Source organism: Streptopelia decaocto (genome assembly GCF_964273445.1).
Source record: "Streptopelia decaocto genome assembly, chromosome: 12".
In the NCBI taxonomy this organism is placed as follows: Eukaryota; Metazoa; Chordata; class Aves; order Columbiformes; family Columbidae; genus Streptopelia; species Streptopelia decaocto.
The window spans coordinates 1,031,390-1,045,894 of record NC_138667.1 but is presented as its reverse complement, the minus strand read 5'-3'; the positions used below and the strand labels follow the sequence as shown (position 1 = coordinate 1,045,894).

Here is a 14,505-nt window from a genome sequence, read left to right as displayed (position 1 = left end):
ATCTCACAGCGCTATTCAATGGGGCAAAGGCATGAACTGTGTGGAGGGAAAAAAATCAGCAGTTGGATTTAGTGGTGGCTTGAAGATATTTTGCTTTTTAGAAACTCAAATGGTCACGTGGCAGGAAAGGAATTTTGTGGCAGTTTTTTTGTTCTGGGGCTGCGAGACTCTGAACAGCAGCCGCGGGGTCTCCACCGCGCGCCACGGCCAACGTGGCTCTGCTCACCGACGTGGCCTTTGCTCACCATGGCCAGCGCGGCTCTGCTCACCACGGCCAACACGGCTCTGCTCACCACGGCCAACACGGCTCTGCTCACCATGGCCAACGTGGCTCTGCTCACCATGGCCAACGTGGCTCTGCTCACCATGGCCAGCGCGGCTCTGCTCACCATGGCCAACGTGGCTCTGCTCACCGACGTGGGCTCTGCTCACCGACGTGGGCTCTGCTCACCACGGCCAGCGCGGCTCTGCTCACCACGGCCAGCGCGGCTCTGCTCACCACGGCCAGCGCGGCTCTGCTCACCATGGCCAACGCGGCTTTGCTCACCATGGCCAACGTGGCCTTTGCTCACCATGGCCAGCGCGGCTCTGCTCACCATGGCCAACGCGGCTTTGCTCACCATGGCCAACGTGGCCTTTGCTCCCCACAGCCAACGTGGCTCTGCTCACCACGGCTGACATGGGCTCTGCTCACCATGGCCGACACGGCTCTGCTCACCATGGCCGACATGGGCTCTGCTCACCACGGCCGACATGGGCTCTGCTCACCACGGCCGACATGGGCTCTGCTCACCATGGCCGACACGGCTCTGCTCACCATGGGACGTTCTTTCCACACACTCGGTTCAGTCCCGAGCTGGTCCTGGGCAGGTTCCCCCGTCCCGGTTGCTGTCCCAGCCCCGGCTCTGCCCTCGCCGCCTCCCCAGCCTTTCTATGACACTTCTGTTCTATTACACTTTGTTTTCATTCCATCACAAACTTTCTGGCATCCAGTACCTGCATTGGTAAGTTTTTATGAACCTTCTGACAAGTCTCAAATGGTTAAGAAACACTGCCCTAACAAAATACATTTTAGATGAAGTCTCATTCTTTTCCTTCACCCTTTGTGTTGTTTCTCTTGTTTACCGGTGCTGGCTGACGCCTGTGAGACGTGTGGCCGGGGCAGTTTGCTCAGACGCACACACACCTGCTTTGGGATTGAATAGAAACTGCGGTTCAGACCCCAGAAAATGGATGTTGTGGATGCGACGGCAAATCCGCAAGGTGCAGGCACCGCGAGTCACGATGGCCAATTAAACTGCTAATCTGAATTTAATTATAAGAAATTCTCCCGCTCTAGAACTACAGCAGCAGTAATTAACTTTAGCATAGATAATTTTTGCATATGAGTTGAATAATGAAAACAACATCAATGAGCTGACCGGGCCGTCAGAACCGATCTTTGCCAGGCACACAGCAACAACTCTACAAAAGCATTTTGGAGCCATTTAATGAAAAAAACAGAGTTTTATTATATGGTTTCTGTCCATTATTCGGCATTGCTGTAAATGGCTCACATTTACTGCAACTTCTGTACAAATGTGTGGCTTTGTATTACCAGAACAGCAAATTTAAATGAAAAAATAAATGTTCAACAACTCCACACAAGCTTTTACAGTCCAACATTTCACTGAGTAGGTGAAAACTACAGACTCGTTACTACAGAATTATTCAGCATGAATAAAAAACTACAACTTTTATTTTTAAACAGGAGTCACTGGTTTAATTTTTTTATGCTAAAATTATTGTGATAAAAATAATGATTTTTTTTTTTTTTAATAATGCCATACAGCGGTATGATATAGGATTTGTCGCCAGTATATACCCTTCGTTTAATATACAAAATAGAATAATGACACAGCGTTGACTCTATGCTGTTATGCGAGTTAGTTGGAGGTGGGGATGTTCTCACACACAACAGCCTTTCCTGGGGCGCCGGAGCCTCTCGCCGCGGGAAGAGGCTCCAGCGCCCTTTCCTAGAACGTGGTTCCTATGTGAGCCCGCGGCCCCGCGCGCAGGACGGAGCTGAGCGCCTGCCGCACGCAGCCCCACGGCCGCCCCACGGCCGCCCCACGGGGCTTCCTGACGCTCATCCAGGCACTTCCTCCGCCTTTCTGCCTTTTTCCTGTGAGCGGGGGGCTGTCCCACCCCCGCCCCGCTAAGGCCACCCCGGCCGGGGGTCGGAGCTCCCCGGCCCCCGCGGACTCGTGCACTTTGTGATAAGGCACTAAGGGACCCGGTCGGACTCTCCCGCGGTGTCCGGAGCCGCCGCACGGACACGGATGCGGATGCGGACGCGGCTCCTCGCTGCACACAGCGACGCGGCACTGGGGACGCTCGCACTCGACGGCACGCACGGGACAATCGCTGGGACAATCGCCTGGACAATCACTTGGACAATCGCTCGGACAATCGCTTTCTGACAACATCACAGTCTCCTCTTTTTTTCCTTAATCCCATAACTAAAACTGAACATACAGGCACACAGACACAAAGGGGCAGAGCCTCCTCCTACGTTCTCAGCTCTCACGGTGATCGTTTGTTCACTGTGGTTACTCTCTTGCTGGCAAAAAAATAAAAGTGTTGTATCTTTGCGTATCCAGATGCACAAACGTCTGCTCACACGCACACGCACACACACACACACACACTCACACACACGCTCCTTCGCGTGGGCGCTGGTCGAGGTCTCTGGGGACGCAGGTTTTCCCCCAGCACCCGAACCCAAGCGGACTGCAGCTCCTCTGCTCCTCCAACGGGCACCTGAACGTTTCCATCGAGCTGGGCTGAACATCTTAATTAAAATACTGAACTTTACCTTCAGTGCTACAAAATGCACATGTTCTTTACAGATCATTCAAAGAGAAGAGAATTATTGTTTTTTTTTTTATTAAAGATGATGTTTTACTCCAAAGTTCTGAATATAGTATCTTTGTTTTTAATAGATATAACATTCAAAAAGAGATTTAAGAAAGGATGAAAATTTAGCTTCCTATTCCGCTTGGAAACAAGCTTTTGCTGAACAACAGAAACATACTAGTGTGTTGTGAACAACCTACGCTCTCTATTTACATATTGCTGGTACCTGTATGCGGATTATTGCCACGTTCTTCGAGCTGTGTTGCTGCGGTGGCCAGGCCGTGTGTGGCGTCACCGCGGCGCCCGGGCCGGCTGTACGCACACACACCGCGGCGCTCGGGCTGGCTGTACGCACACACACCGCGGCGCCCAGACCGGCTGTACACACACACACCACGGCGCTCGGGCCGGCTGTACACACACACACACCGCGGCGCTCCGGCCGGCTGTGCGTACACACACCGCGGCGCTCGGGCCGGCTGTACGCACACACACCGCGGCGCCCAGACCGGCTGTACACACACACACCGCGGCGCTCGGGCCAGCTGTACGCACACACACCGCGGCGCCCGGGCAGGCTGTACGCACACACACCGCGGCGCTCGGGCCAGCTGTACGCACACACACCGCGGCGCTCTGGCCGGCTGTACACACACACACCGCGGCGCCCGGGCCGGCTGTACACACACACACACACTGCGGCGCCCGGGCCGGCTGTACACACACACACCACGGCGCTCGGGCCGGCTGTACACACACACACACCGTGGCGCCCAGGCCGGCTGTACGCACACACACCGCGGCGCTCTGGCCGGCTGTACACACACACTCCGCGGCGCCCGGGCCGGCTGTACACACACACACACACACCGCGGCGCCCGGGCCGGCTGTACACACACACACACACACCGCGGCGCCCGGGCCGGCTGTACGCACACACACCGCGGCGCTCTGGCCGGCTGTACACACACACCCCGCGGCGCCCGGGCCGGCTGTACACACACACACACACACCGCGGCGCCCGGGCCGGCTGTACGCACACACACCGCGGCGCTCTGGCCGGCTGTACACACACACTCCGCGGCGCCCGGGCCGGCTGTACACACACACACACACACACTGCGGCGCCCGGGCCGGCTGTACGCACACACACCACGGCGCCCGGGCCGGCTGTACACACACACACCGCGGCGCCCGGGCCGGCTGTACACACACACACACACCGCGGCGCCCGGGCCGGCTGTACGCACACACACACACTGTGGCGCCCGGGCCGGCTGTACGCACACACACCGCGGTGGTGCCGCTGGGCTCAGCGCCGGGCCGCGCGGTCCCCAGCCACACGGCACCGGCGCTCCCGCCCAGCTCCACCTCCAGCTTCTGCACAGTGATCTGAGAAACACGAAATCAACGCCCAAACCATCCACCGGACACAGGTTTTCCTTCCTACACAGAGAACTTCTTTGGATACTGAACACCGATGCCCTCAGTGCTACCTCCAGACAAACCACAGCGGGTGCGGGTTACCATTCAGCATATTTGTGACCCCTACAAAAAATATAATTACATGTATCATGATAAAGCAATCTGTCATCTAAAAATCATCCTTATTATACACTATACAAGCTATTTTACAATCATTTAATAAATTGCTTTTAAAGCTGCAGTAGCCCTTCCCTTCTTTTCTCGGATCACGAATATACCGATTATACATATTTGAAACTATAACTAAATATAAAAATATATTAGGTTTTGTATTTTATCAGATGATCTTTCTCATTTCTATTACACAAATAATCTGGCCACTTTGAGTAAAAATCAAATTTTAGAGTGGCTTAGTAAATATTTCAATTTCGAGATACAGAAAATTGTTAAGGTGCACGTAGAAAAGGCTACTACAGCTTCTAAACCTCTTAAAATATAGTTATCAATGGCAACAAGGAGAAATCCACAAGACCTATGGGGGCTTTATGGCACGCGAGTCGGTGGGGACGGGGACGCAGCCTGACAAAGAGCCAGGTCGGTGACGGCTCCGGGAGCGCACGGCAGCGCCGGAGCTCTGCTGCTCCGCAAACGGGGCGAACGGGGGCGACGCGCGGGACGGGAACGCGGTCGAAACGCACGAGCTCGGAGTGCGGGTGTGCACAGCGCCCGCCGCCTGCGCCACGGGAACGGCGCCCAGGACCGCACAGAATGGACCCAACCGGCCGCCGGGCACCGCGGGAACGGCGCCAGGACCGCACAGAACGGACCCAACCGGCCGCCGGGCGCCGCGCCGCGGCGCCAGGACCGCACAGAACGGACCCAACCGGCCGCCGGGCGCCGCGCCGCGGCCGCCTCTCGAGTCGGTGGTGCTTGGCCACACGTACTCGTACAATGGGAGATTTAAGTGTATAGAAAATGTGAGTTTCTCCACACATAGGTAAACTTTTCTTAAGCTATGCATATTTTCCTGAAAATTTCCTGATGGGCAGTCAGGACTGATCTTCTTGGCATCAATGCAGCCCATGACTCTTATAGCTATGGCTGTTGCATCATATGCAAAAATCAGGCTTTTTTTTTTTTTCAATATATAAAATAACCTGCTCATTTACATCCAGTTAGGACTGGGTTAATTTTCTATGAATCTGCATATCCAACACGTTTGCACATATACCAAAAGTGTTTGTTTCATTCGCATCTATTTAAATTAGATTTAAATTAGACGTTCTCCCACCCACCCTGGCCCTTAAAAATGCCAAATCTTTATGGTCACTCTGACAGCTGAAAGCTGTTGGGTTAGAAAAGCCCAACCCATTCTCACATGAACATACTCACGGATTAACGTCTAGAGGTCATTGAGGAAAGCTACGAGCTGCCCCACCTTAAAAAACCAGCTGTACAATAGGCATCTTGAAGTATTACAAAAAATTATGTAAGAAAAAATGAACAAGCCGAGTTCACGGTATAGAAAGTTAAAGGAAATTGCTAAAACCAGACAGTAATAGCTATAAAAGGCACAACTTCCCTTTTCCGATATACACTTGTAAACTTTCTTCAGGTTACATGCATAAACCAAAATGCTACCTTAGCTTTAAAAAAAATCCAAAACACCTTAAAAAAAAAAGAAAAAGCCTAGAAAATTGTCTCCAGCCAACTGCAGAAATTAATTAGCAGAATGTTCGTAACACAGCCTCAGATCCTGCCACGGGTGGTTTGATCATCCACGGATGTTGCGCGAGGGGAGAGACACCATCTCTGACACGGGAGCTTCGTTCTCCTTTCCCCTCTCCCCAGCTATTCACCGAGCGTGAGAAAGTCGCTGCTTCTCCAGCCTAAACCTTGGCCCTCTGTAAACCACATGTAGTGCATCATTACAAAAGAAACACCGCTGCAAGGACAAAATTAACAAGTCTGGTAGGTTTTTCTCTTTACAAAAAAAAAAGCTATCATTTGACGTTTTCTTAAGGCAACCCTTTTGTATTAAGGCAGTCACTTCTGATGAAATAGGAGCTTCTTGATATTTCCATTTGAATATTTTGGTATCTGATTGCTGATGATTTCTGCCAACATCTCCGGGAACTCGATACTCATGGATTTATCCAAAAATGTCTGGAAGCAAAAGCTCAGAAGATTTTCAACCACCTACAAGTGACAAAGCAAAGAATTACTCCCAGCACATACATGAAGAAACACCCTTGAGCTCCATCCCCCCTTCCTCCCGACCGCAGCGCGGGCCGACGTGCACCACGAGCCTCACGTTCAGCACTAACTCTGTAAATGGCACGCTAATACAAAACAAGAGAACGGACCGTACCCAAGAGATGTCGTATCAATTCCCATTCTAGCATATAACAAGCACCCGTATGGAGAAGGTCAGTGGGACCTCTCCAGGTGCTTGGTGCACTAACTTAGCGGTGTCAGAGCTTCCCTTGCCTTATCCAGCTCAAGCATCACCTGGACTGCTTTGTAGTGTATGCGCGATTTAGAGAACACGCCATGAAAGGAGACAGCCTGAATTCTGGAATTCCTCGCAAAACTGGACCGCTACTACTACTAAAAATAGCACTGATGCATTATTTTAACGCAATTTCAAGCAATTCCGTAGATTCTTGAACAGTTTGGCTCTGAGATACTACTGGTTTTAAACTTCAAACCTCTGCTACTACTGCAGAAACATTTAACATTTCAGAGGTCCTCCATTTCAAAGCAACATGATTTTTAAGAACGGAAGACACTAAAAATTACATGAATTATAAAATTAATTGCTGTGGAGCCCAATGCAAAAGTAGCCTGAAAGCGCCACATTCACCTCTTTCAATCACCCTTTAGTTAGGCAGCAGGGGAGCATGACTGCCCCCCCCCCCCGATAGTTATCCCTTTACATACATTAAAAAAAGGATAAAGGAGATTACTGTCATAACCCTAAACTTATATATCTGGAATGTCTACACATTTGTCTAAGAACTTACATCATGCATAGAGTCCAACAGTTTAGTCAGCTGATAAAATCGCTGCCAGTTCTGGCTCGAGTTCCCTTCTCTTTTCACTATGGCCTTTCCCAGCTCTTTAATGTAGGTCATACGGATCTCTTCAAACAAAGATTGGCTCTTCAGGCCTTCCTTAGGAACTGTAACATTGATACGAACCTTTAAGACATTATACATCTATGAATTGTGTCATTATTTAAGTTCTCTTACAGTAGTCACGAAAAGAAGAAAAAGGATTTAATGATATAACAGCAGAGAGACAACGGAAGAGAGTAAAAACTGAGTCAGATGACTCACCAAACAATTAACATAGGACTGCTGGCAAAATTAAAATAACAATTTAAAAAACCCCAAAGGTAACCAACGAGAAATATAGCGAAGGGAACCAGACCATGGAGGCAACAACACTAAGGCCTGGAAGTGCCTTGATGAGGAGGCACCAGGGCTGGAGCGCCCGCGTCCTCAGTGTCTGGGGAAACACGACATTGGAAAGATTCCACAAAAATGGTGTGTGCCAAGGGAGCCCAAGGACAGGATCACAGGATGGCCTGGCTCGGGAGGGACCTTGAAATGTCACCTCGTTCCAACCCTCCCCATGTGGATCAAATAACGTGTCCAGCAAGGCAAGGACAGACACTGGACAACAACCCAACGGCCCAAGGCAGGCGGGAGCTTCTTGGAACAGGGGTGGGGTGGCGTGACAGCGACGGCCGAGCAGCTGTGCGCTGGAAACACGAGGTCTGGGGACCAAGGCCCATACTGAGTCAGACTCAAATCCACGTTCAGTCCCTGTGTCTCCATTCTCCTACTGGGACAGTCCTTCTGGAGGCCAAGGACTAGTAAATAAAGCAGGACAAATCGAGCATATGGACTCCAGTGGTCAAGGTGTTTGATTTGAAGCCTTTGATTGCCTTGGTGAAGCAAATGGAGAGAGCTGAGGATAAAGGAGAGACCTGAGGCAAAGCCGACTGAAAGCGTCCCACCAAGGGACGATCCCTTCCTCAAAAAAACCCAGCCCTCATTGCACTGTCAGCATCTGTGAGATGTCCGAGGGAAGTATCTTATCTGCCTTGTCTGCATGGGAGATGACAACGTGTCAACTCTTGCTTCAATGATTTAAATGGAAAAGGTCTGTGAGCTACATCTGTGTGTGAGCTGTGTCTGGACTGCGTGGCGTCCCTGTTTTACTCCTCTTCTTCCTCTTCTCTTGGCAAACTTACACAGAAACACAATAAGCGCAAATTAAAATTGTCAAGTCATGGGCTAACCCACTACATAAATTTCAGCTATTCAATTTTCACAAGTTCCATGACGTACACAATGTATGTAACTCAAAAAGAAATGTGAAAATACATTGTCTTTCACTGTAAATACAACAAAGAGGCGTTCTGCTGGTTAATGCCACACCTCACTGGTGAATGGGCTTAATTCAGCGAGCGGAGTCTCTTCCCCACTTCTGCCATGGAAACTCCTTTAAGGGAATTTCCAGTTGCAGGAAGGAAAGTTGGCCTGCACCACAGCCAAAACACCTCAGGAATTTTCGGGAGAGGTTTCAGGAACTGCTTTAAATTGGCAGTTTCAGGGCAGTTTCAAGTTCCTACAATGCCCAGGGCAGCATGGAGCCGCAGGTTTCCTGTGGAAAGAGCCCTTGTCCCGTGCTGGCTCGGCCGCGGTGCCGCCTGCGCCCAAACCGGCACCGGCACCGGCACCGGCGCGCTGCTCACCACCGCCCCCCCTTCCTCTGCTACTGCCTTCCAGAGCTACCGAGTCCTCATTTGTTTATAAGAATTAATGCTGCTATTCGCTGGAAATATTCAAGATAAGGAACGTTTGAGCCCTCGGTGTAATGAACTGTCTAAAATATTTAAACTATTTGTTGTTAATCTGTACAGACAACAGAATTTCACTAAGCTGTGACTTGTTTTAACTACAGCATATTCTACTGAACACAGAAAAACCATCATGTAGTATATTCGATATTAGAGTAGCTTTGGTATGTTAGATAAATCTATCTCACAATATCTACTGGAAATCTACCATATACTTTTTAGATGCAAATGCAAAAAACTATACTTGTATTTCATTAATTTTAAATAAGTTCTGGGGGGAGTCTGAGAACTTCTTTGGGGAGAAACTGCTTCACCGGCTCAGAACTTCCTCACGGGTGGTGGCTTTGGTGTGTTTTCTTTGGGCGTTTTTGTTTGTTCCACGTGTGGTTTATTTGTTTTTTAAGGTATGTTATGGGCACAAAGCGACAGCTTTGCCTGGTTCGCTGGGTCCTGAACTCCCCAGCCAGTTTGTGATTTATATACTTCTGGAGAATTTTGAATTCCAATTCTGAGCTGGGCCCCTCTGTTGGACTCGGCAAGTTCTGAACACAATCCATAATATCTTTGCATGAACGTCTCGTATCTGCTAAAAGCAGAACTGCCTTTACTAACTCTATATGATCAGGTGCCAAGCAGAACAATTTGTCTTCTATTTGCTGTAAGATACCTAAACACAATTTTAAACTACACGTGCACACTCAATACCGGCATGTCAAACTTACATTGTTCACATAGGTATGGAACTGTTCACCTACTTGTAGAGAGGAGAAGCAACGTTTTCATGCAGAGATACTCTTCATAGGAGACTTGAAGCCGCGAGAGCTCTCGGGCAACCATAAGCATGTGTTTGCATTGTTCATACATACAGGGTAGATTCATTCTCTGCCTAAGAAATAAGAACAGAAAAATTAGTTAAATGTCTGTCTAGCTACCTAAAAATTCTACATCTAAGTTTTCAAGGCCCGTCTTGCAGTCCCAAAGTATGTAGTCCATATGAAGGCCCATGATGGTACGCTAGAGTAAGACATGAGATGAGATTTCTCTAATTCTTTCAATATCTTTGAGACGTCCACCGAAATTTAATATATATTTGCTCACTAGTGATTTGCATCAACTCGCCATAACTTCTCCATTTCCAAAGTTTCTTCATACTTCTCATATTCCTTTTATGTTCTTAGAAAGAACAATTAAATGTTGTTACCTTTATATGGTAATAATAAAGTTTCTAATTATAAACGGAAAGACATGTAGACAAGGAAAGGAAAACCTTGGAACACACTTCCTTGGAATCAGAACGACAAATATGTATGATATATTTATAATTTTTTCCTTTTCGTTTTCTATTTTAATGAAATCCTGCACCAAGACAGGAGCTCCCCCTTTTCTCCAGCACCTCGGCTGAAGCAGCAACCCCTTTCCATGTGCTTTTACAGCTGGTCACTGTGAACACGGCACCATGACGGCTTCGGGTGGGAAATAAACACGACCAGATTAGTTCTGAAGAGTGCAGGAGAGATTCATGCTTTCCCATGTGAGCTTTTGTAGAGCAAAAGACAGGCTAAATAGTACATTTCCAGTGCGATGACTACACAATGTCTCTACAGTGATGTTAGCAATTAGCTTTTCATTAATGATGTGTCACCTTTCCTAAGACGTCACCTATTCAGCATTATAATCTAAACAAAGACACACACAAAACTGAATCCCAGTGTAAGTTATAAGGGACACTAGTGTCAGATGCTCAGCCGTGGGGTGTTTCTCAGGGCACTGGGCACAAAGCCATTATTGGGCCATTTGGCAAATTCTCTCCTAAACCCTCTGGGCTGTATCAAAGGGCATCTTACACACTTCAAATTGAGTAACTTAAGCACATTCTATGACAGGGCTCAGCAGTTTTCCTCATGGAAAACTATCGCCATTTCTGGGCACAAGGTTAAAATAAACATTAGGAAATGGGTCGGCCTGTCATTTATTTCCATCTGCTGCAAACGCAATCACCGCCGCCAGCCTCACAATCTGTATGAAGACATGCAGAGTTTGGTAATACTGAGAGTATGCAAACTGCAGTCCTGGGGAAAAGAAAAAGAAAATAATAAAAATAATAATAAAAAATAATAATAATTAAAAAAAAAAAAACCAAACCAAACACAAACCAAAAAATCCCAAAAAACAAAAACCAAGGCAAGCATGCCCAAGATCTGCCCTCCCTGCAGACACGGCTTTAGTGCTCGCACATCGAGTCCAACTGGAACCACCTTGTTCTGTAAGTATCTGATTTCCTCTCCTTTTGTCACCAGCAACCTCAGAAAAGAACCCGTGAGATGGATGGTGAACCTTCCAGCACTCAACAAATGCTAAAGGAAATAATTTCATATCACAGCAACATTATAATCCACCCTACCCAGCCCTATCAGACTTATTAACTTAGGGGATCCAAAATGTGATAAACACTACTCAAATACATGAGCCAATGTACTTTTTTCTTCCCTCCCCCTCCAAAGAAATTCTAGGAGTACAGACATAAAAATGGCATATTCAATAAATACTCAGTTTTTCGGAGAAGGCTGGTCAAATAACTACACTGCCAGCTCAACGAACAGAGTTTAATTCTCTTTCCCACCACAGACGGCATCAATGATACTCGGAAAATTCAATTACGGCGGCATCCCCGATGGTGCTAATGAATAGCGGCATTCAGCACCGCCGCAGCCAGAGCTACCTGAGCACCGGGCTGAACAAACCCACTGACTTCTGGGCAGCTTTTTGTGCATTCACGGTGAGATATTTATAAATGCTAAGGATCTGTCAGCTGAAAGCGCAGCATGACAAACCCCTTCAGGGGTCAGACGGGTTCCTGACGTGCAGCCCAGTTACACACACTTTTTGAAAAGCGTCAACATGAGCTCGTGGATCTCGCTCCTCCCTATCGCTGTGAGTAGTGACTACGTAGGGTAGTACTGGGCAGGGCTGGAGAGGGATAAACGCAGGATTGATGTTGCTCAGATGCTCCAGCACATACATGGAACTAGCGAAAGTCTTATTAGCCCCATAAAGAACTCAATCTTAAGAAAAAATACTTTGCAGTTGTGTCCCTTGAAATCACCAAAGCTCGGAGAAGCCTTCAAAGCCAAAGAATTTCTCATCCTGAAGCTGAAGACGCTGAATTGTACAAAACATGAGGACAAGTCTTTAAAGCTCAGAAACTGAACAAAATAAATGGTTTCTAGAGCTCATATGAAACCTAATGAAAATTGAAATGGAAGTAATGGCAGCTGTCTGTAAGCACGGCACTGACACGGGGGAGGGCACCGTGTGCTCTGCTGCGCTGGGCTGGCCCTGTCCCTGTCCCTGTCCCCGGCCACGCAGCCTCACCTGATTCACATCGGACCTGTGCTGTTCTTATGATCCTTCTGAGGGTTAATTGCTATTAAATAAAATGAAAGGAATCTTTGGTGTCAAAAGTAGGCTAAATATATTTTAAAAATTCATCCTGAGATTTGAGTATGTGCAGTTCCACATACCCCATTAGGTGTTTATCGCCTATAGCATAACGGGGTACATACAATTTTGTTTGATGTGTAAACTCAAATTACCCACCAGAACTAAAAACCCACCCTGTGGACATCAGGCCCATTTCGTGAGGCTGCCACGGCGCAGCTGTGCACGGGGAGCTCAGCGCGGGGCGCCCTGCGAGCTCTCGCCACGTCCTCCAATTCTTTACCCTTCCATTTAAAAAAACCAAGGCCATGGTCAACGTGAAGCTGTGGACTGAGACGGCAGCGCTCCCGAACTGCTGCATTCCTACAGGGGTGGGTAAAGGCACGTCGTTCTGTCCTAGCCCTCCACCGAAACAATGCTTTGAAACCGCAATTAGCAGATAGGAAGGCAGAACAAATTCTTAGTTACGAATTAAAAATGTTCCCATAAAGAACAGACTTGGAGAAATGTCATTTGCAGATCTCAGAAACTACCAGTTTGAGCAACTCCTGCCTCCTTATCTGCACGCAGAAACCCGAAACTGCTCAACAGGAAGCCAAAAATCTGATGCAGACAGCTGCAGTTAACTGCAAAAATAACCGTGACCCTGGTTCTCAGACAGGCAAAATGAAGGTTCTTGTTCGGTTACACACCAACCACCTACGTGTGACTGTATCGAGTGGAATCGAGCTTTAAAACTTATGAGGAAAAGTCACTCTTTTCCTATTATTCCAGAGAACTCACTCTAATGTTATTAATATTAGAATTGGTTTTAGAATTATCAAATAATGGAGCTGTTTGGACTTTTGGAGGATGCTGCTTTACCTATTTATTTGATAAGGGTTACCAGGTTTATAGAATATCTGATTCTTATGTCAAATGAAGTTACACAGCTGATACTGAACATCCAAGCGCGCTGTTGTCTCGTGTCCCCGCGTGTCCCCGCGTCCCGGCGCCGCTGCCGGCGCCCGCAGGGGCTCCCCGTGCTGGCCGGGACCCGGCAGGTCTCAGGCGGGATGTTACCGAGGAGCGGCACAGAAAACGTTACGCCCAGAGAGTTGTACGGGGAAGCTGGAGAACAGGCTGCAGTTCCGCGTGTTTCACTGAAAACAAACGTCCTTTTGATAAACAATTTATGGACCAAAACTGTAACTAGAATGAATTCCAAAATGAATATTTAGTGTAACGGGATCACCCTTGCGGGTTTTTGAGCAGTCCCGACACAGCCGAGGCTGCAAAGCTCTGTGCTGTTGACCCGCTGATAAAACAGCAGGAGCCCTCCGACCGAAAGCAAATTAGATGTTATTATGCTTATTAGTGACAATACCAATTATTTCAGTTCCAGCACATGGAGACTATTTTACTCCAGAGACATATTCTAAGAACTTTAATAAACGTAAGTACACAGGTGGACCCTCATTCCTCACCTACTCCTCAACTTTTTTCAAGAAAATATTTATTACAAAGAAAGGATTATAGTTTATAAAAGCCTGGGAAAATATTTACATCGAAAAAATGAAGTTAATAAATATTCATTCAAAAGAACTCATCTGAAATGTAAATGGCTGATCTCATAGAAAATGTAAGAATTACTGGGTTTTTTTCAACTGAGATTTGGGAGATTTGATACTGAAGTGCAAGAGGAACAAAAATACAAGCCTAGGGTCTGAAAAGATGCCCAAAGGGATTAGTATTGCCTCCATTTAGAGACAGCAAAACAGACATGGATAACGCTTGCATCACTTTTCAAGTTATTGCCAGTGCAATTCTGATGCTATAAATGTCCAGTGATTGCACGTGTCAGAGGCACAGTGACTGTATTTATTGGCTT

General features: G+C 47.8%; 1 protein-coding gene across 5 annotated transcripts in view; it reads right to left on the bottom strand.

Moving 5' to 3' along the window:
- Nucleotides 1-1,472: 1,472 nt before the first annotated feature.
- Nucleotides 1,473-14,505, bottom strand: part of NR3C1 (nuclear receptor subfamily 3 group C member 1) — a 58,022-nt gene continuing 44,989 nt past the window's right edge. For 3 of the 5 annotated variants that reach the window (XM_082063618.1, XM_082063619.1, XM_082063620.1), the window contains exons 7-9: nucleotides 9,953-10,083; nucleotides 7,351-7,508; nucleotides 1,473-6,523 (exon numbers count right to left, since the gene is read on the bottom strand). In XM_082063618.1, the coding sequence (XP_081919744.1) occupies nucleotides 6,371-6,523; nucleotides 7,351-7,508; nucleotides 9,953-10,083 (442 nt within the window). In that variant the 3' untranslated portion in view covers nucleotides 1,473-6,370. The remainder of the gene's footprint in view (nucleotides 6,524-7,350; nucleotides 7,509-9,952; nucleotides 10,084-14,505) is intronic. The other 2 variants (XR_014185239.1, XR_014185240.1) reach the window with 2 other exon arrangements.